Source organism: Patella vulgata, chromosome 4 (genome assembly GCF_932274485.2).
Source record: "Patella vulgata chromosome 4, xgPatVulg1.2, whole genome shotgun sequence".
NCBI classification, from domain to species: Eukaryota; Metazoa; Mollusca; class Gastropoda; family Patellidae; genus Patella; species Patella vulgata.
This window is the reverse complement of record NC_065882.2, coordinates 16,969,355-16,993,830: the sequence shown is the minus strand read 5'-3', so window position 1 is coordinate 16,993,830 and position 24,476 is coordinate 16,969,355. Positions and strand designations below refer to the sequence as shown.

The 24,476-nt window shown below is 32.3% G+C and overlaps 1 protein-coding gene across 1 annotated transcript; it reads left to right on the top strand.

Moving 5' to 3' along the window:
- Nucleotides 1-2,219: 2,219 nt before the first annotated feature.
- Nucleotides 2,220-24,435, top strand: LOC126818672 (phytanoyl-CoA dioxygenase domain-containing protein 1). The gene is made up of 4 exons (XM_050546219.2): nt 2,220-2,627; nt 21,476-21,692; nt 22,650-22,738; nt 23,468-24,435. Exons 1-4 carry the CDS (start codon nt 2,498-2,500, stop codon nt 23,818-23,820), a joined length of 789 nt encoding a protein of 262 aa, XP_050402176.1. The 5' UTR covers nt 2,220-2,497; the 3' UTR covers nt 23,821-24,435.
- Nucleotides 24,436-24,476: the final 41 nt, after the last annotated feature.

Below are 24,476 nucleotides of genomic sequence, written 5' to 3'. Positions count from 1 at the left end.
ATGGCTGAATGGTAAGCGTGCGCGCGCTGTATCATAAAGTCTGTCATTGAGTCGACTGGCGTGGTTTCGAATCCCCGGTTGTACGTGGCAAGGAGTAGGGTCGCCTGTCCAACCTCGTGGGTTTTCTCCGGGTCCTCCGGTTTCCTCCCACTGCTAAAGACCCCTACGCGCAAGCGAATTATGTAAATAAAATTAAACCATATGTTAGTCCCGAAATGACCTAGTTTGTGTCGAGTGGACGTTAAACCCCATTTCTCTCTCTCTCTCTTTCATCTTGGTAGAAATGTGCTAACACGTGAACGGGGAGACAACTCTGCAATATCTGCAACTGAAAATATTACTGACTTTAGATCTTGGCCTTCAGCAGCATGTCATATCCCGATCAATATTACAGGCTAAATATTTGCCTTTATCAATTTCGTTTATGTATTTAGATACAATTTTATAATGCATGATAGAATAATAATTAAAATATTGGCAGCAAGGGAAATATACAGCGATGTTCAATAACAGATTCACCTACGTTCAATTGGCCGACTGGGGACTGGCATGGGAAAGTTGTCTGTTCCTTCGGGATTGGACAAAAACCGAGGAGCCGTGTAATTCAACTGACGGCACGTTAAAGATCCCCAGGCAGATAAAATCGAAATATAAGTAGACCATAACACCGCTGCCGGTGGAAAACTCTCTCGAAGCCTACTGCGTAAGAAAAGTAAGACGCTAAACACCATTTCATTTTATTTCAAACTAGAAGAATGCCCGGCTTCGCTCGGGGGTCATAACCCCGAAACCGGAAGTGGTAGACTAACGCCACCTTGCCTATGTTACTCCCCGGTCCGAGCTACCCATATACCCCAAATTTCAGACTCGGGGCAGACCTAGTGTAGCCGCCAACCCCGAACAGACAGACAGACAGACAAACGACAGTCACAAATATTAGTATAGATAGATACAATATTATAATTGTTTTAAAAGTTACAATGCTCTGAAATGGCGTTTGCTTAAATATTTCGCATACTGTTATGTCTCCTGACAGTTGTTCGATCCCCCGGTAGTACGTGACGAGGAGTAGGGTTGTCTGTCCAACCTCGTGGGTTTTCTCCGGGTCCTCCGGTTTCCTGCCACTGCTAAAGACCCCTACGCGCAAGCGAATTATTGAAATAAAATTGAACCATATGTTAGTCCCGAAATGACCTAGTTTGTGTCGAGTGGACGTTAAACCCCATCTCTCTCTCTCTCTCTCTCTCTCTCTCTCTCTCTCTCTCTCTCTCGGTCCCATAGTACAATAAATTAAGGCGTTTAACCCCATTTCATTTCATTTATAATACATATTTATATATAAATTACAAATCTCTGAAATTGAGTTTGATTAAACATGCTTTTATACGATCTTATTTCTGGTTCTTACGTGACGATGTTTACATATCGTGTGCTGCTGGATTTAATTTATGTAAGAGCTAAATCTGCCTATTACAGGTCTTTATCTAAATCTTACATAATACATCTTTAAGTTACGTAAATTCACTAAGTTTTATTTTAATCTCTATAATATTGTTTTATAGTTCCCAAGTAAGAGGATTTTAACTTCATAGATCAGGTTCTTTTATGATATTTTCCTGGTTGCTTATTATGTTGCAATGAAAAGTAAATGTGTTTGTATTTAACTATAGAAAACTTCCAAAAAGAAATCACAAAAGTCCCTTTAAAAAATTAAGGTGAAACTCGGCACCGGGTTTGAATGGCAAATCAGGTATTTTTTACCATCGCTTCCTGTTAAAGATGCATTATGTAAGATTTAGATAAAGAAACATGGTGAAATGGAATCTTATCTTACCTTCCTCGCATTTTATATTTTATAAAATCCCATGATAGATTAGTCAGAAAAGGATCTGACACACCAATGTAATATTATAATATATATATATATATATATATATAAATGATTGTTTGCTCACAATGGTCGCATTTCATTGAATGATTGCATATCTACAGAAGATTAGACATTGGGTGGGGGGGAAATTCTCTTCCCGGTACGTATCTTTACTTGTGCAAGACAAAGGTCAACATATGCCTATTTCATTAATCAGTTGCATATTTACAAATTTATAAATAGCCATTTGGGGAAATACCCTTCCCAATGCAAATATTTATATATACTTATGCAACAAATATGAGCCAAATTCATTGAATTATTGCATATCTAGAAAAGAGTAATGGACAGGCGGGCGGGAATATGCTTCCTGGTGTAAATATGTATACTTATGCAACAAAAAGGTCGATTGTTTTACCCGCGCTTTTCTCACGTGCTTCCTGGAAGAAAACAATCCTTCTTGACTGACACAAGTTCAAAGTACAAACTGTACGTGGGATTAAGTAATTGTTTAATTCCTTATAAATACACAACGGGTGTCCTACAAGCCACACAGGTAAAACAAGTGAAACTTAGAGTTAATAGTTTATTAAATAACTAACGCTGAACAAACGACCGACATACATCATGCCCGTTGACGCTAGAAACTTCGCTGAAGATTTTGACAGAAATGGTTACGCCACTTCTTTAGACGTTCTACAAGAGCGGGAAATTCAGGAACTAAAAGACAATTTCGATAACTTAGAAAAAAGCATAGGTAAGTGTCTGTTTGTTTGGGTTTTTTAATGTTTAAGCTTCTAAATAGAAAAGTGGTATCAAAATTACACCGGCGCACACTGAAAAGCTTGAACGCCACGTGCACGGCATCTGTCACTGCCTGTAGCTAATTGGGGCGAAACGTCCGTTCTGATTTCAGACGCTTCGGTCATATTTTCCAGAATTTAGCCACGTGTACCGGGTTCTATCCACTGATCTATATAATACTGGACAAAGCCGTATATAGATAAAGTTGCGACAACTGTGAAGCCAGAAAGACGCCATCTTGGGTCCCAAGTATTTGTACCTACTCACTTTCTATTTTATGGGCTATCATACTGCTGTGTCGAAGTTGACTGCACCCGACAGGGATGTAGATGGATATCTCATAGAATTCCGCGAAAAAGAGATAAAATATACATTTTTTAAACGAAAAGTATAGCTGAACAAACTATTATTATTATTATTATTATTAGACAACAATAAGTGCACATTATTGTTATAAGAATATACACTCTTAAGACCAACTAGAAATCAGCCTGATTTCTTTATGTTTAGGAATTTGACCTCAAAGATAATGGAAGTTTGTTGAAGAGAATCCTGTCATCAACTTCTCAAAGATAATAAATTGTCATATGAATAAGAGAATAAAAGAAAATAATCAAATTGAATGTAGCAATAAACAAATTTAATAACAATTTAATATAATAATTATATCATGAAAATAAAATTGATTCAAATATTACATAAAGTAATAATTAGCTTATTTAATTAGATGTAGCATCTTGTTTTAGCCAGGGTATACAAACATAAATTTCAAATTTAAACCAAATCGGCTAAAAATTGTGACCTCTACACTGTTCACGAACTCAAAACGTAATATTTCGTACAATCGGGGGCCATAATCCATGAAGTTACAGTCTAGTACATGCCAATATCGAAAGGAACCGAGATCTTAGGGGGATTAACCTATATTTCAAGTTTCATTGAAATTGGATAAAAATTGTGACCTGTAGAGTGTTCACAAACAATTGTGGACGTCCGGACGGATGGACAGAGCCGACGACAATATACGTCCACATGAAAATGTCAGCGTATAAAAATGGATTCAAATATTACATAAAGTACCGGTAATAATATGCTTATTTAATGAGATGTAATATCTACAGCAACTTCTCTAAGCCAGGCTATAAAATATCTTACACTATTTTACTAATATACTTTGACATTGACCAATTTGATGTTATCGAATTAAATGATTTTGGACCTTTTTCCTGGGGAGATTAATATTCATAAGTAAAATAAGCGTTGTTGAGCACATTATCTTTGTATAACTCTTGCCAGTGGCATTTTACATTCATCTATGCATATTTATTTCCATAGAAAAGGGCCTATTGAGCCATCGTACATGTATTATATGTGACTACAAGGTACAATACTATTTACAAACTTATCAATTATTATTAAAGAAAATTTGATCCAAAAATATCTTATGTTCGTTCAAAAATATGAACATTTACGGATTTTTTAAATACAGGGAGAGGTTACCCCAAAACAATCTATTTGTTATTTAATATACAGCTTGAATATGAAATATATTTGGAAACAGGCGTTGCCATGCAAGAGACGCCAACATTTTGCAAGAGATGGACAGAGAACAAGCTTTAAAAACAAGTTTTTCGTACAATCAGGTATCATAATCCAGGCTGACACGGTCCGAAGTATCGACTGGAACCCAGAACTTTGGGATATAAACATATAATCGGACAAGATAAAAACGTGATTTCTCGTAAAATTGGGGGTCATAAGACGGGAAATTAGGTCTGATTTGCGTGAATATCAAAAGGAACAGAGATATTTGTCGGTAATGAAATATTTACAATACACTAAAATCTGATTAAGAGTAACAACTCGTTATGTAATTATCAGAAAATCATTGGAATTTGTTTGGCCCATGCTAACGTATATACAAAACACTTAATGTCATGTATTTAGCTGTTCAAGTTATCAAAAATCATTGAAAATCAATATACTTGTTCGTCTCAAGACCTTAAACTCTGTGTATCAATCTAAAGTCAATCGAATCTATTATATATAGGCGTAAACACGGTGTATGAATATAAAATCAATCAGTTGATAACTATCTGGCAGTCATTATCAGAAATCGTTGAAAATCAACAGGCTTCTTCGTCTGATGACCTTAAAGACTGTGTATATATTTAAAGTCAATCGGATATTAACTTTAGCCCCTAGAGCGTCCACCAGATTTTTCAAAGTGATAAAGGGCGATATATGTAACTCTGGCAGTAATTATCGGAATTTGGTGAAAATCAATAGGATTCTTTGTAAACACGGATATTAATTTAAAGTCAATCAGATATTAAATTTACCTCTAAAGAGACCACAACCTTGTATTACATACTTTTAGGCTATTCGTCAAGTGTTATATTGAGTAATTTGTATATAATAGTGTTAAGCTGTTATCTATCAACCTCATCATCGATAATAAATATGATTTATATAAAAAAGAGCTTTTTATTTTAGAAATTAAAATGTTGTCATTTGATACTCACAATGGCAGGTTTATAGCTATCAACACTTATCTAACTGGACTATTTATATCAGCAATAATGCCACTCAAGTTGGACATATTGTTTAGATTAGCATACCAGGCAATTAAAAATCAGTGAACCGGGCCAAACCCAAACATCCAAAATTTAGCTCTTTTTTCTAGATGCTCTTAGGACTGTATAGTCCAATTCATAAGAAAATGAAATGAAAGATCAACCAGATAAAAGCGCTATTAAATATATTTAACTTGCATACGCTTTTAAAAATCAGATTTTTTGTACAGACGGGTAAAGTGAAAAATTAAAATTTAAATTATATAGTAATTTGGGAGATAAAACCTTTTTGCCTTCTAGCCGGCAAAACAAATGCCTGAAATTCCATGATTTTTTGGTGTGGAGCCATTCCGGATTCAGTCATCGATCATTATTGTATCATCAATTTTTCGAAAATAGAAATTTCTTTAAACTGACTAGATAATCTCTCTGTCTCGGACAAATTAATATCTGATCATTTCCCGGCAACTTTTAATCTTATGATCCAGAAACCACAACCAACAAGAAAGACTTTAACATATCGAAGGTTTAAATCATTTAACATAAATAAATTTAAAGCGGAAATAGTGAACTCGAATTTCAATGGCATTCAACGTATACAAGAGAAGGCAGCCCAATATCACTCAAAGCTTGCTGAAATTTTGGACTTGCTTGTTCCTCTTCAAACGAAAACATTTACTATTCGTCCCAATACGCAGTGGTTTAATGATTCTATTTTAGAAGCCAAAAGGGACCGTAATAAGGCTGAACATCTGTGGCGGAAAACAAATCTACATGTCCATAAACAGATTTATAAATCTTTAAAAAACAATGTGAATAAATTAATTGAAGATGCTAAAATTAAATTTTACTCTGATAAAATAGAAAATGGCGAAAACAGACAAAAAGACCTGTATAAAGTTGTGAATTCCCTTTTGGACCATAATGCTGAGCGTACACTGTAACAAAAAAATTCGTGAAAAAACGTAAAAACTTCCGGAAACAAAAATTACCAGGAAAATTTTATCCGTATTTGTGTTTCCTGTAATTTACAGAAACTCCTTCAATTAACATAAATTCTATTTTCAAACACGGAAAAAACCATCCTGGTAATTTTTGTTTCCCGAGCATGAAAGTGATTAAATTTCATTGAATTAACCATTGAGTTTATACGCGTGTGTGAAATAGCTTTATTTAACGTCCGCTTCCACCGAAGTGATATCGCAGACAATCTTTATTCGCAATCTTTTTCCGCTAATAGAAGAATACTGAATATCTTATTCGAGAGGAAGGTATCACAAACCACTGATCGTCAGTAAGGCTTTCAGGTATGCAAACCCTGCCATTTAAGCGTGCTTGATCACCAGATAATACAACCTATACATACGGAGTGTTAAAACATATTTTTATACATTTATGAAAATACTTACAGCTAATTAACGTATGATGAATAACAATAAACTTTATAGATCTTATAAATAATGGAAATTGGATATACATGACATGTAATATACCAAAGTTTACAAAATATAATTCTGCATATTATGGTTAATAAATTAAAATGAATACTATAACATGATAATCATTAGGAATGATTACATATGTATACGATTACTTATCGTTGCATTTGCAAACAGAAATAATCCGTAAATTACTGGTCATTCCACCGTTTATCCCGTAAAATAACAGAATTAAGTCCATCATAGAATGGAATAAAACATTTTATCCCTAACATTCACGGAAATTCCTGGTCATTCCACCTTTTATTCCGTAAAATAACAGAATGAAGTCCATAATAGAAGGGAATAAAATATTTTATCCCTAATTTCACGGAAATTTCCTGTTTAATACTGAATATTTCGTAGAAATAAATAAAACACGTAATTTGAAGAAATAGTTCATACTTTTAACACAATTTCTCCCAAAAAAAGCCATCGATTAACAGAAAAAAAGTGTTAAACTTCGGAATTCGGCCACATAAACAATGGATATTTTTTACAGTGTACTATCCTCCCGGACAATGATAATGACACTGAATTTGCAAATTTATTCTCTGATTTCTTTCAAATAAAAATACAGAAAATACGAACTGAACTTGATGATTTAAATAAAACTATTGACTTTAACGCTCATGATTTTGATAAGTTAGAAAATTCTGTTTATTTAGAAAATTTTAACTTGGTTAGTGAATCTTTTGTTTTAAAGCTATTTAAATCGTCTGCTCCTAAATCTTGTTCATTAGATCCTGTTCCGACTTCTGTTCTTAAGGACTGTCTAGACGAAGTTATTCCAGTTTTTACCAATATTATTAATTCTTGTATATCATCCGCTACTATTCCCAACATTTTCAAACGAGCTTATGTTACCCCTTTAATTAAAAAGTCTACACTGGATCCTAATGTTTTTAAAAATTACAGGCCAGTCTCTAACTTAATTTTTATTTCTAAAATATTGGAGAAATGTATTGCTTCTGAGATAAATGCCCATCTAGATGATAACTGTTTGTATGAACCATTTCAAAGTGCTTATAAACAATTTCACAGTACCGAAACAGCTTTAACCCGGGTTTCAAATGATATTTTAATGTAAATTGATAATAGAAAATGTACATTTTTAATTTTATTAGATTTATCTGCTGCTTTTGACACGGTGGACCCTTCCATTCTTCTACGTAGACTTCAATTTAAATTCGGTATTTGTGGAGATATTGTCAGAAAATATGGTCTCAGCTTTTATTTATATGCCGATGATAATTGTCCATCTTCTTTCAATTTATCAAAATTGCAACTTGAGAACTGTATTAGTGAAATTAGAAAATGGATGTCAAAGAACTTTCTAAAATTGAATGATGATAAAACCGAATATTTGTTATTAGGCTCAAGGCATCCATTAAGTAAATCTGCACAAGATAACCCCCCTGTTGTAATTGGTAATTGTGATATATTTTCATCTTATTCTGCTCGTAATATTGGCGCTATCTTTGATAGTTTTATGCTTATGGGAGCTCAAGTAAATAATATTTGTAAATTGTGCTATTTTAATATTAGAAATATAGGTAAAATACGTAAATGTGTAACTGTAGAGGCCACTAAGTCACTTGTTAATTCTCTGGTCACTTCTCGATTAGATAACTTTAATTCACTTTTAGTTGGTTTACCTTTAAAGCTTATAGATAAATTACAAAAAGTACAGAATACATCGGCTAGACTTGTTACTTTAACTAAGAAATGTGACCAAAAGGGACCGTAATAAGGCTGAACATCTGTGGCGGAAAACAAATCTACATGTCCATAAACAGATTTATAAATCTTTAAAAAACAATGTGAATAAATTAATTGAAGATGCTAAAATTAAATTTTACTCTGATAAAATAGAAAATGGCGAAAACAGACAAAAAGACCTGTATAAAGTTGTGAATTCCCTTTTGGACCATAATGCTGAGCGTACACTGTAACAAAAAAATTCGTGAAAAAACGTAAAAACTTCCGGAAACAAAAATTACCAGGAAAATTTTATCCGTATTTGTGTTTCCTGTAATTTACAGAAACTCCTTCAATTAACATAAATTCTATTTTCAAACACGGAAAAAACCATCCTGGTAATTTTTGTTTCCCGAGCATGAAAGTGATTAAATTTCATTGAATTAACCATTGAGTTTATACGCGTGTGTGAAATAGCTTTATTTAACGTCCGCTTCCACCGAAGTGATATCGCAGACAATCTTTATTCGCAATCTTTTTCCGCTAATAGAAGAATACTGAATATCTTATTCGAGAGGAAGGTATCACAAACCACTGATCGTCAGTAAGGCTTTCAGGTATGCAAACCCTGCCATTTAAGCGTGCTTGATCACCAGATAATACAACCTATACATACGGAGTGTTAAAACATATTTTTATACATTTATGAAAATACTTACAGCTAATTAACGTATGATGAATAACAATAAACTTTATAGATCTTATAAATAATGGAAATTGGATATACATGACATGTAATATACCAAAGTTTACAAAATATAATTCTGCATATTATGGTTAATAAATTAAAATGAATACTATAACATGATAATCATTAGGAATGATTACATATGTATACGATTACTTATCGTTGCATTTGCAAACAGAAATAATCCGTAAATTACTGGTCATTCCACCGTTTATCCCGTAAAATAACAGAATTAAGTCCATCATAGAATGGAATAAAACATTTTATCCCTAACATTCACGGAAATTCCTGGTCATTCCACCTTTTATTCCGTAAAATAACAGAATGAAGTCCATAATAGAAGGGAATAAAATATTTTATCCCTAATTTCACGGAAATTTCCTGTTTAATACTGAATATTTCGTAGAAATAAATAAAACACGTAATTTGAAGAAATAGTTCATACTTTTAACACAATTTCTCCCAAAAAAAGCCATCGATTAACAGAAAAAAAGTGTTAAACTTCGGAATTCGGCCACATAAACAATGGATATTTTTTACAGTGTACTATCCTCCCGGACAATGATAATGACACTGAATTTGCAAATTTATTCTCTGATTTCTTTCAAATAAAAATACAGAAAATACGAACTGAACTTGATGATTTAAATAAAACTATTGACTTTAACGCTCATGATTTTGATAAGTTAGAAAATTCTGTTTATTTAGAAAATTTTAACTTGGTTAGTGAATCTTTTGTTTTAAAGCTATTTAAATCGTCTGCTCCTAAATCTTGTTCATTAGATCCTGTTCCGACTTCTGTTCTTAAGGACTGTCTAGACGAAGTTATTCCAGTTTTTACCAATATTATTAATTCTTGTATATCATCCGCTACTATTCCCAACGTTTTCAAACGAGCTTATGTTACCCCTTTAATTAAAAAGTCTACACTGGATCCTAATGTTTTTAAAAATTACAGGCCAGTCTCTAACTTAATTTTTATTTCTAAAATATTGGAGAAATGTATTGCTTCTGAGATAAATGCCCATCTAGATGATAACTGTTTGTATGAACCATTTCAAAGTGCTTATAAACAATTTCACAGTACCGAAACAGCTTTAACCCGGGTTTCAAATGATATTTTAATGTAAATTGATAATAGAAAATGTACATTTTTAATTTTATTAGATTTATCTGCTGCTTTTGACACGGTGGACCCTTCCATTCTTCTACGTAGACTTCAATTTAAATTCGGTATTTGTGGAGATATTGTCAGAAAATATGGTCTCAGCTTTTATTTATATGCCGATGATAATTGTCCATCTTCTTTCAATTTATCAAAATTGCAACTTGAGAACTGTATTAGTGAAATTAGAAAATGGATGTCAAAGAACTTTCTAAAATTGAATGATGATAAAACCGAATATTTGTTATTAGGCTCAAGGCATCCATTAAGTAAATCTGCACAAGATAACCCCCCTGTTGTAATTGGTAATTGTGATATATTTTCATCTTATTCTGCTCGTAATATTGGCGCTATCTTTGATAGTTTTATGCTTATGGGAGCTCAAGTAAATAATATTTGTAAATTGTGCTATTTTAATATTAGAAATATAGGTAAAATACGTAAATGTGTAACTGTAGAGGCCACTAAGTCACTTGTTAATTCTCTGGTCACTTCTCGATTAGATAACTTTAATTCACTTTTAGTTGGTTTACCTTTAAAGCTTATAGATAAATTACAAAAAGTACAGAATACATCGGCTAGACTTGTTACTTTAACTAAGAAATGTGACCACATAACTCCTGTTTTATATAATTTACACTGGTTACCTGTTAAATATCGAATTGATTTTAAGATTTTATTACTTACTTTTAAATGTTTAAATAATTTAGCTCCTGTTTACCTCTCAGATCTTTTAGAACTTTATACACCTGGCCGAACATTACGTACATCAGATAAACTACTTTTAAAGCCCAAAACTGTTCAACTAGTCTCCTATGGTCAGCGCTCTTTTAGTTATCAAGCACCTGTTTTATGGAATAATCTACCATTTAGTTTAAGATGTTGTACATCTCTGTATTCTTTTAAAAAACAACTTAAAACACATTTATTTAATCAGGCTTTTAACTGACTCTGTATACAATCGTTAACATGCCCATAATCTTGTTGTTTATGTGTGATTTACATTGTCACTTTGTAAAGTGCTCCTGAACATGTTATATGAAAGGGTGCACTATAAATATGCTGTAATAATAATAAATAATAAAAAGAACAAAATAAAACGTTTTGCTAAGTAAAGCTATATGACGCCATGACGTCATAGTTTTTATGGCGTCATACTTGGGACCCAAAATGGCGCCTGTAAATGAGTTGTCATAACTTTCCCTATACAGGGCTTTGATACTGGGTAGCTCATGACGCAATCAACAAATGAAGCACTTGCTACACCCAGAAGCACTTGTAGTCTCTTATTTCCACTATTAGTATGCGCTTTGTTTACAAGCAAATTCGACGAAAACATTAACAACGGAACATTATATTGTGTCTAAAACATTGTTGGCGTTTTTATATAAAATAAATTCACAAGGATACAACATTGATTTTATTCTTAAAATAGTTAAAAGTGCACATTCTCATTATAATATATCGGCTGAAGGCCATAAAATGTTTTGAGGCGAACCATACAGTTTGCCGTAAATCAGATTATAATATAACGTTGAATTTATCAATTGATATATACAATTGAAAATAATAAATACTAAATTATAGAGTAAGGCATGGGCTTTTGTACCGTTACCATTACTATTAATAATACATATTAAATCAGTCATTGTTTGGAAAATATAAAATCATCTGACGAAAAAGAGAGTGTAACTGCAAGATGCCACCCCTTGTTTTTTTAATTATAGTTTTGATTTTGGATTTTAAAAATGTTTGGAAATCAGCCAGTTGTATTCGTCCATAAATTTTCTACTATATTTCAAATATTTATGAATACCAAAATTGTATCATGTCCTTTGGTAAAAAAAAAGTACATAATATCTATTGACATATAGGGTACATGATAAAATAATAAAAGTATAAGCAGTATTTACACTACCAATTTGTTTTTGCAATGGCATATTGCAATATTCAAATTTAAATACTGTTCAGCTAAAAAAAATTTGTGCTCTTCTTTATCCTAATATGTAATTTTATAGCTTTTTTTCTACATACATACCTACATACATCTAAACCTATATTCTACATTCTTTTTTACATTTTAGGATCTTTATATAAATAACCCATTTTCTTTTTTTACTATTCAGTATTTTACAGAAAAAAAGGGTCAAGATATATAGAAAAGTTAATTTTATGTGGTATTATATAATATTATTATCTTCATAGTCTGTAATTCTAGAGTCTATGTATATATAAAAAGATTTACATTAAATGCGCAGTTGTGTTTTTTTTCTAGTAATTAAAGATATAGAAGTTAATTTTTCACTGCATGGGCCTATATCATATTTTCCTCTTTAAAAAAAACCCTACTACTGTTATAGACGTATATCATATTCCTCAAAAACACTACTTACATTATAGGCCTGTATCCCATTATCTCCTTTACAATTGACAATTCTGTGTTTTCAGTGTTAATTTCAAAGAAAATAGCACAAATTCATCTTTTTCTTTACAATATACATAGAGGATATTTGTCGTTTTGTCGTGAATAACATATTTTATTTCATCGAGAAGCAAATACGCATTCGTGAAAATATAAACGTTTTCTTGCTTAGAGATGAAATAAAATATGTTATTCACGACAAAACGACAAATGTTCTATTTATTTTATGATTTTACAATCATTTTAGGTAAAAGCAACATGGACTACTTTGTCCGCTTCTAGCCAGTGGAATAACACCTTTATTTCACTGATAAAACGCGGTATTCCACTACTGATCATAAAATAAATAACTATATTTTACAAGCCTGTATCCCATATTCTTCTTTACAATTTAAAATTCTATATTTTAATGTTAATTAAATACAAAACAGTCCAAATTTATTCTTTAGAAATATATAGGCCTTACAGCATTTTCTTCTTTTACTTTTCTTTTACTTTCACAGTTAATTTTAGAGGAAGAGAAACTAATGATGCATTGTCCAGTTATTTTATTTTTCTTTCGTAATTTTAGAGTTTTTTATTATTTTTTTTATAAAAAAGGCTATTCACATATAGGCCTATATTTGCGTCCGATTTCTAGTAATTTTAGAAAAGTTCAAAGATATATAGGCCTATATATATACACTGAAAAAAAACTTGTGTTGAAACAACACAAACTTGTGTTATTTTCAACACAAGTTAGGTGTCTCTATTTAACAACACAATCTTGTGTTAAATGTTGAAACAACACAAAACTTGTGTTAAATGTTGAAACAACACAAAACTTATGTTAAATGTTGAAACAACATAAAACTTGTGTTAAATGTTGAAACAACACAAAACTTGTGTGAAAATCTACACATTATTTGTGTTGAAATTTCTGAAACTTGTTTGTGTTGAAATTTCTGAAACTTGTTTGTGTTGAAATTTCTGAAACTTGTGTTGTTTCGTACAAACTTGTGTATAACAAAAACTTGTGTTGTATTTTACCAATTTATATCCAGTATAGCAACCTTTCGAATGCAACCCCTTCCATTCGTTCTGTTTAAACTGTAATTATTGATAAATGACATAATAATTTTGTTTGTTAAATTATTATTTATTCAATAAATGATATGAAAAAATAAATTAATGCCTAATTAATACCAATACAGACATCTCGAAGGTTAATAAACAAAGTTAATTCCAATACTAATAAAATTGTGTTATACAATGAAAAAATAGCCCCACCCCCCCCCCATTCCCAATTATTAAATAAAAAGTAGCTATTTAAATTGAAAAATAAAGCACCGAGACATTTGGAATATTAATCAACAAAGTTAATTTCAATACTAATAAAATTGTGTTCAATAGTAACAATATCCCCCCACCCCTCAAAAAAAGCTATTTAATTTTTTTTTTACAATTAACCTTAAAAAGAACTGAGAATATAATATATATGTTCACAATATCCCTACCCCATGGTCCCAAAACATACATTTTAAATATATCTAAATTTAATATCAACCAAACCAAGCACTAAAGACATTAATAATGCACTAAATTAAAATACTTTTAAGAAAAAATAGTCCCTTTAACAGATTAGGAATTCAAAATTTTCTACAGTATATAAATGGGAACTAATAGATAAAGCACAGGCAAATAATTATAGATAGATAAAATAAATATAGCATAAAAATCAAACAAAATGGAGAAAATTAAAAATTTGTAAAACAAAAATTGATTAATTAATAAAACCATTTTATATAAAAGAGGCATTAACATCCGAAATGTTCACTAAATGTTTAAAAATAAAGGTTGATTTCATCCTACAATAATACATTTTTATAATTATCGAATGTTACTATTAATTATTGATGATCCCTCTGTATTATTTCAAGTTTTCAGGCCAAATCATTAGTGTTTAGGATTACACTGCATTCTATATAATGAAACAATATTAGAGATGGTTTGGTATTTGACATTAAAAACAAAAATGTGATTAAAAAGGCAATATAACTTTTGGGTTTCCACAATAAGATCTGTAAAAGAATTTGATGACTTTATATTCAGAATTTAGAGTTGTTTTCTTTCTTTGGTATTAATATTCACTAAATAGATATAATTCTCCAAGGATGTTCAAGTGATTATTATAAATACACTTATCGACAAATGGGGTTTTGATGTGGATTTAACTTGGTACACCAGTCATGGGTATAGAGTTATTTAGATGGCAGAATAAAAGTAAAATTACTCATTGAGCAGGGGGCGGCGGCGGGGGCGGCGGCGGGGGCGGGGGCGGGGGAGTTGAAAAGAGCATAATTTAACAATATATTATATTATTTTGAGACTCATATGTATGACTACATGCGAATGCAAAAGGCGGGGGGGGGGGGTATTTAGTCAGGTAGCATTATTGCTTGCTCATGTACACCAAAAACACGTCATCTCGCCTAAACAGATGTTTTACGCCAAAACGCTTCAACTTGATTGATTGCCATGTTTTTGGTGTATATTTATATCTTTTCTTGGGCGCCGAATCGAACTACGGCTTTTAAAATGTTCAAAAATCGACGTAAATTGATTTTTTCAACGTTAGTTGGTATACAACGATGAGCACATGAGTGAGTAGACTGTGGGAAACTTACGACAACTCATTTCCAGGCGCCATTTTGGGTCCCAATTATGACGCCATAAAAGCTATGACGTCATGGCTTCATACAGGTTTACATACCAAAATTTGTTTTTTTCTTGCAGTATTAGACGTTGAGGGATAATATAACGTTTTACCCTAAAAAAAAAATGCAAAAGAAACCAATGCAGTTTGGTTCAGTGATAAATATATCAAACAAAATCATACCCAAAATCGGGGAATTTTCTGAGAGCGATATCTCGTAATCAGTGTGTTTTACTATTTACTCGTTGGATTGTAAATGATTTCTTTTTAAATTCCTCATACACAGAGTGGTTATGAAAGCGAAATGTGCCGAAAAATCGAATTTGACAAACGTCAAATTAAAAAAAAGAAGTATTTGTTATATGGTGCCGGGCGTTTCTTTCATAATGGCCGCCAAATTTGGTAATATTATTATTATTATTATTATTACACCATATTTATAGCGCGCCCTTTCATAAAACATGTTCAGGGGCACTTTACAAAGTGACAATGTAATCATAAATAAACAACAAGATTATGGACATGTTAACAATTGTATGCAGAGTCAGTTAAAAGCCTCATTAAATAAATGTGATTTAAGTTGTTTTTTAAAAGAATATAGAGATGTACAACATCTTAAACTAAATGGTAGATTATCCCATAAAACAGGTGCTTGATAACTAAAAGAGACTAGTTGAACAGTTTTGGGCTTTAAAAATAGTTTATCTGATGTACGTAATGTTCGACCATTATATCGTGGTTATGTACGCGAAATGTGCGGAAATCGAATTTGACAAACATCAATTAAAGAAATGTATTTTCCATGTGGTGCCGGGCATTTCTTTTAAAAGGGCTACCGAATTTGGTAATACATGTATAAGGCAATTTAACAAAAAAAAAACCCATAAATTTGGTAGACTAAAAGGGCATCTCTTAAGATACGTAAGATATGACTTTTGCAATGTCCTTTATATGGTTTTCGATGTCTCTGAATTTGAAGATAAATTTTGAAAATACAAAATAGCAGCAACACCAATTGGCGGATATTAAATTAATCGTCATTTTTCCTGTTGGATATTAGATAGTGTCTCTTAAGCATGATGTACACTGTAGTTCGATGTACCCTGTAGTTCAGATACAGTCTCCAAACCGTGTTTACACTGACTGTAGTTTGGGTGTAGTTCGTCAAATGAAGATGAATTTTACGATACAAAAAAATGAATATATTGTAAACGCGCTTTAAATATCTGGATGCGATAGACTTCGTGATAAAAAATTCAAGGTACATTATATCATTGGCAATAATAAGATCCAATTTTAGTTTTTAGTTACACACTGTTAACCACCAATAGATGTTTTAATGACAATAAATCCTAAAATGTATTCAGCTCGACGTAAGACATAAATAGATACAGTTGGTTTAACTTGAATAGAAGTTTTAATTATCTATGCTGCATATATGCATATATCACCTTGATGTTCATATCGTCTTACGTATTTGTCAACATCAAGGTTAGTGCGACCCATTTGTGACAATTTCTAGTTCCCAAATATTAGCGATTTAGCTCCTTTAAAAGCGAATGCAAGTTAAATATGTTTAATCAGAGGCGGATTCAATGGGGGGCGCGAGGGGCGCCCCCCCCCCCTAATTTTCAACAGTGCCCTTTTTTACGGCTGAAAGTGCCGTTTCTCAGACTCAAATATGTCCGTTCCCAACCCGTTGTAGGGATCCCAAATGACTCGAACCATCGACTCAAACACACCAGTCTGGGAAATAACTCTTGGAATGACTACAGATGCAAGGAAATTACGGATAATTTTCTTGGGGACCCCCCCCCCCCCCTCAGCGGCAAGCCCCGTCTTTTCAAAATTCCTAGATCCGCCCCTGGTTTAATAGTACTTTTATCTAGTGTATCTTTTATTTTGATTTTTCTTATAGAATAAGGCTATATAACAATAATGTGCGCTTCTTGTTGTATAATACTAATAATAGTATGTTCAGCTATACTTTTCGTTTAAAAAATGTATGTTTTATGTCCTATATACACTTATTCGCTGAAATCTATGACATCCAACAATATAATAGGTCATATAAATAGATAATAAGTTTGCATGACGTCATATGAAATTCCTGGCTTCTCAGTTGTCGCAACTTTATCTATACACGGCGTTGCGTCGACCAACCATGCAATGTGAAGTAGATGTCAATATGGTTATGTGCATAGGCGTACGAGCTGGGGGGGGGGGGCTGGGAACCAAATGCTGGGAAAATTTGGGCACACAATTGTACTTTGTAAAAGTTGTATAAAAAAATATTGTGTTCTTGAATGTGTCCAATTTAACAGCGAATTTATTATTATTATGTAACATATTAAGAACCTAACTACATTTTTGGGGCACCAACCACCACCGCCCCCCAGTCAAAAATTTCCCCGTACGCCTATGGTTATGTGTAAGAATATTCAGTTCAATATATTAACGGTGTATGATTTTATTCATACTTCAATTTTAGTGAGTTACTTCTGCAACGTTTTTAGAAAAAATTGCTATTAATTTGGCCAGTACTGTAATAGCAAGTGTATAAATATTTTCTGTTCAGTCTGTACACAGTAACATATCTGAGAACCATATTATCATTTCTGCCCAAGGCTCCCTGTGATTTATAGTTAGCAGTGATACAAGGCAATTACCAATTTTCCATGCTCTTGGCCTGAAGAAATAAAATAATAAAAGTCAAGTTTTTATTATTATGCAAGTGGAAAAATACAATTCTTCATGGTTATGGTATGATTTGAATAAATACAACTGATTTGAAGTTGGAATTATTATTTGTCTAAGATGACTGGGCATTTACAAATTGAAATAGCTACTCTTCATCAAGAAAATACATGAATATTTTTCCCAATTCACCTGGATTTTATTGTAGGTCTTTGTACGTGAAATAGCTTTATTTAACGTCCGCTTCCACCGAAGTGGTATTGCAGAAAATTAACAAATTCGGATTCCCTTTTAAAGGAATTAGACTACACTAACGCTGGATTGTATTATATTCAAAATGGCGCCCAGAACACAAAACAAACATTGCAATTCAGAGCGGACTGGTGTCGAGGTTGTATCCTAAGAATGATTTTTTGAATATTTAATCAAACAGAAACACAATTATGCACATGCAGTTATGATATAATATTAAATTAGCTTACCTCAAATACCTCGAAATATACTGTTTGGTCAGTTAGTCCGCCCGCCATATTTCTATTAGTCACACATCCTTCGGCCAATTAAAATGGAGGTATATTTTGTTTTAACCGAAACGAAAAATTTGCGTTATAAATACATTGTATTAAAAAATACCAAAATCACAAACCTTATATTCTTAATTTCTGAACAAACTTTTTTCACAACAATATCACTTTTTTCGATACTAATGCTTGATAATACAGTTAACATTTGCAGTACCACAGGGTTTAATACCGCAAAATTACTTCAATAAATATTTCTTTCTTTGTTTTAAGAGTAATTCATTTTAATTGGTCATTTACAGGTAAGAATAAATTTCCAATTTCGATTAATGAACCAATTAAATTAAATAAAAAGATTAACTCGACTATTTCCACGCCCATTCAAACATTTTTTTAAAACGTAGATATAACACAATTGTTATTGTCTTTGATGTGTCAAGTTTATTGGGGCGATATCAATCAGACACTGCCAAATGCAGACATTGTAATAACCTGTCTCTGTATATTGTCTGAGACAAGATGTGAAAATATACAAAGAGTAGAATCAGAATAATCTTTTATTATATCTAATTAAATAAATAGTTTATATTTAGATAATAATTGACTAAAACTTTGATCTCTTATATCAGTATACTGTTATAAAATACGTTGTTTTAAAAGAGATATTAAATGCATCGCACGATACATACATTGCGATTTCTACTTAATGTTTGTAATAATTAATATATCCTTTTAGATAATTAGAAATATTAAAAAATAAATCAAGTGAATTACTCGACATTCAAATTCAGGAAGAGTGGTTTTACATATAGGCTAGTGATAAAGGAACATAATAAATGTTATCTTTAATGTCGACGTAATTAATTATATGGGAAAAAAACACATAAGATTTTATAAATGTACACAAGTTTGTGTTAAGACATTGAAAAAAACACAAACTTGTGTCATTGCAATGCAATACAACACAAACATGTGTTAAATATTTTTAACACAAGTTCTTGTGTTGAGATCCAACACAAGGGTTTTTTCAGTGTAAGTTATTTTTATTGCGGGGTCTTTATATTAATAAACACGTGTCATTGCATAGGCCTATATCCATTTTTCTTTTAAAAAAAATTACTTATATTATAGGCCTATATCATATTTTTTTTTTTTTTTTAAAAACACTTATAGTATTGGCCTATATCATATTTTTAAAACAAATAACTACCTTATATTATAGGCCTATATCACATTTTCTTCTTTATTACTTACAATGCTATTTTTCAATGGTAATTTCAGAGAGAATAAAAGCACAAATTGATTTGTAATAAAATATAGGATTACATTATATAACTATATTTTATGGGTCTATATCCCATAAAAAATAGTCAAAATTTATTTTTTCACAAATATATAGGCCTACATTATATATCATTTTCGTCTTTCCTTTTCTGTAATTTCACAGTCAATTTTAGAGGGGGAAAAACTAAGATTTGATGTCCAGTTAGTTATTTCTTTGGTATTTTGGACAGAATAATCTGTAATTTTAAAGTCTTTATTTAAAAAAATATGGGCTATTCACATAATAAAAAAAATTATAGGTCTATGTGTATGATATGTGTCTAGCTTCTTTTATTACTTCTTTTTCACTGATGTTTAAACAAACAAAAGGGAAATAAATAAAAATGAACGAAATATAATCAACATATACATGTACATGCATGTAACATGAAAGAATTTTTTTTTTTTTTTTTTTGGGGGGGGGGGGGGTGTTGCTATTCTGTTTTCTCTTATATTTTTTGAAAAGTTTAAAGATACATTAGGTAATTGTATGATAAAAAAAAACCCACTTCCATAGCTTAGGCCTATATCCTATTTTCTTCTTAAAAGACCCTTACTCATTGCATAGTCCTGCTTATATCCCATTTTCTTCTCATACTTTACAATTCTGTATTTTCACTGTTTATTCACTGTCCAAATTTATTCTTTAGATACATATTATTATAGGACTATATTATTATAGGCTAAGTCTTAACTCATTGTCTTCTTTACTACATAAATATGACTGTTGCCTTATGGTAGGCCTATAAATAGCTGCATGTTTGGCCTAAATGCTTAATCTATAAATAAAGTTGATCTGTTTTTATTTGCTTTTCTTTTCACCCGTGAATTCATTTCTCCTTCCTTCCTCTATGATGTGAAAAGTTTCATTAAAATAATAGGACTGATTTACGTCTTCTATTTACCATCCATGCAATCATATTTATGATTATCATTATCATTATGAATGAAAAGAAAGAGCAAGGCATGCCCACGTAAACGGTGATTTTCGCGTTTTAGTTTATTTTATTTTCATAACTCACTCAACTGCCGCACATTTCATTCAGGATAACTTGTAATTAATTTTGAAAATTTATGATTATTTTAAGAACAACTAACGGTATTAATTATCGAAGTTTACCTTGAGGTAAATACAACTACGTCAACGGTAGGAACCAATGTTTTGAGAGTTGTAACATGGCGGAATTGGTACTTCCGGTGACTTCACACATCTCACCCAATGAGCTATCCAGTTATTATATAGATCAGTGGTTCTATCCCGATAGCCGTTAAGATTCCTCTGGACTTTTCATTCTAGTACCGTTGACGTGCACGTAAAAGAACCCTTGACAGTGGGTGGAAATTTCCCGCACAGCATGCTGAATTGGTGAAGCATTAAAGAACGTTAAATGCCATTTTATTTGTGTTCTAGTTCATATAGGGAACGTTGGCGCCGTTACCAAAAAATTGAAATAAGGAATAATGTATAATTTCAGGAAAAGAGAACGCTCAATATTCATTACATAATATTCACACGAAATACCCATGGGTCTTGAAGCTGAGCAGCCATCCCGGGGTACTAGCGCCACTCCAGGCCATTCTTGGCAATGATTTAATTCTGTTAGACTCACGATTTATCTGTAAATATCCTAGCCAGGAATTACAAGAAGACGGCAGTGATGAAAAATTTGTAGCTTGGCATCAGGACGTCAGGTAAGCGTAACTTTTGTTCTTATGAGGAACACCTATTGAAAATGTGTGTCCTATTTCTTTGGAAATGAAATGAAATGGAGTTTAACGTCCTACTTTTTCTGCTCCGAACTGGGCTATTGAGGGAAATGTTGCCCGGACAGCAGCACTACGGCCTACTCTTATATCGAATTCTAACTGTCAAGGAAATGAAATAAAATGGAATTTAACGTCCTACTGTTCTGCTCCGGTGTGGTTCTCCCTTGTCAGTGATGCAGGACGGAGGGCCTGACAAGGACAGCTGTCTAGTCCTTCGGATGAGACGAAAAACCGAGGTCCCGTGTATACATTGGAATGCACGTAAAAGATTCCTTGGCAGTTGGAATTCGATATAAGAGTACGCGATAGTGCCGCTGCCCGGGCAATATTTCCCTCATAGCACACTGTATGGCGTATGCCCGTCTTCATTAGACCAGCATAGGAGCAGAACAGTAGGACGTTAAACCCCATTTCATTTCATTTCGCCTTCTGTATCATCTCATATAAAGTTAGAGATGTTTGTGAATTCTCAAGCAATGGGAATAATGGAGACATCGCCCACAACACCGGTGTACCATAATGCACTTAATTCCGGAAAGTAAAATTCTGAAAAGTTTACTTGATCGCAGAATCGTGCATAATTCGAAATCCCAGAATATGCAACGAGATTATCAGTAAGGGGAAACCAGGCTGGAATGTCCCCAGGAACTTGTCGCCCAACACCAGGAGCGAATCCGTCCTTTCCTGGATAGTGAATCAGCAACATACACACTGAGGAAGCAGTCGGTAAATATAAATGTACATCAGCAAAGACATTGCCCAAATACAAGTGATACCAAAGTTCTTACTATCAAGAACTTGTTTCCTTTCGATGGGATCACTTGTATGTCGATTAAATTATATACGATGCCCCTCCCTCTCTGTAACGTACTTTTATTGTAGATATTGGGGTATAGAAGGAGATGTGATCAGTGTTTGGTTAGCTGTGGATGATGCTGATGTAGACAACGGTTGTATGGTTGTTGTTCCCAGTAAGTTCAAATTTCACGATAATCTTTTATATCTAGACGGACGGAGACCTTGGCAATGAAGTTGTCCAGTCGTTCGAATGGGACAAAAATCGCGGTCCCATGTACACATTGGCTTGCACGTAAAATAATCCTTGGCGGTTGGAATTCGAAATAATTGGCAACATTTCCCTCATAGCACACGGTATGCATACATATATGGCATATGCCCGTCTTCATTAGCCCGCGCCAGTAAGTGCAGAAAAGTAGACGTTAAATCCAATTTCATTTTATATCTCTAGACACATATATCTAGAAACTTTGAGGTTTCTTTTATCCGTGAAAGCTGTAGGAAAAAACTCCCGGGCTATGGAATTACCATCTCATCAATCACGCGATTTATTTTTGTCAAATACTTCAATATAATATGTGAAGAGTCTGTCTCATCGTGTAACTATGGAAAAGAGTTTCTATTGTGATTTTAAGTACAGTTTTTTTTATCAATAAAGATCGTCTGAGTTGCCATTGAATTTAATTAAAACAAAAACAATCTCACGAACTTCCGACAGGCCAATCGCCATTTTTATATACATAGCTTTTAAGATTAGATTTATTACTTCCTATCTGGTGTTTTTATCTACATATTTGTTGAATACAAATGCGATTATGAACCAAACAATTTAACATTTGTGACTTTAATTAATTTAAAATTAAAATACTTAAATATTATTAAATATGCTTATTTCACCACAGGTACACACAAAGATGGTATACTAGAGCATAAAGCCGCGTCTCAAAAAGGAAATATGTTGACTTCAAACCAAGAAATCCCTTCTAATCTGTTCGATGCGACTAAATCTGTTCCCTGTCCATTAAAAGCTGGTCAAATGTCTTTACATCATGGTCATCTTGTTCACGGAAGTGAACCCAATCGTTCATCCCGCAGACGATGTGGTTTCGTCATTCGGTATGTTTTAACAAAAGCTCATCCAATAGACGACCCAGAAAGACCACGGAAATTCGAATCGACAGTTCTGATTAGCGGAGAAGATAAATTTGGGAACTTTGCTGATAATTCTCCTGAATGGTTCACCTGGAGAGATTAATGCAATTAATTTTTTTTATATTTGAAAGTTCCTATCATTCTTTCATTCTTAAAGATCCCATTATTCATCCATAACCATTTAATAGCTTCTTTGTATTTTTCTTATTATAGGTCACCTGGACTTGATTACAATACACGTTTTGGTGATCTAGGCTATAATGATCTTTTATATATGTATTTTTATACTTTTATAAGCACTGTAATGTGGAATTAAACATTGCTAATTAAAACAAAAATGCGATATCGAATAGATAAAGTTCAAAACCAGTTGTATTGATCTTCAATAAGACATTAGACCTGTAATTAATGCCAATATCATGGGCTATAATAAAATTGAAGCATTATTACTCTACAATATTTGATAAGACTTGTAGTCATTAATGAAAAAACCAAAGAACAAAATCTCACCATTTCTATGTAATTTGTTTAATGTATTATTAATATTTGTTTAGCCGAACTCATACGTGTAACATATAACTCATTGAATCTTAATTTATTTTAATTCTCGTGAATGAATCATAATATATATGTATAAATAAACCTATGAATATGATTATTAATAATCTGTCATTAAATGTACCACTTGCTTGTAAATAAAGCTATACATAAAATTCAATATATAAATTCTAAATTCATAGAAGGGCTGGGTGACCGAAT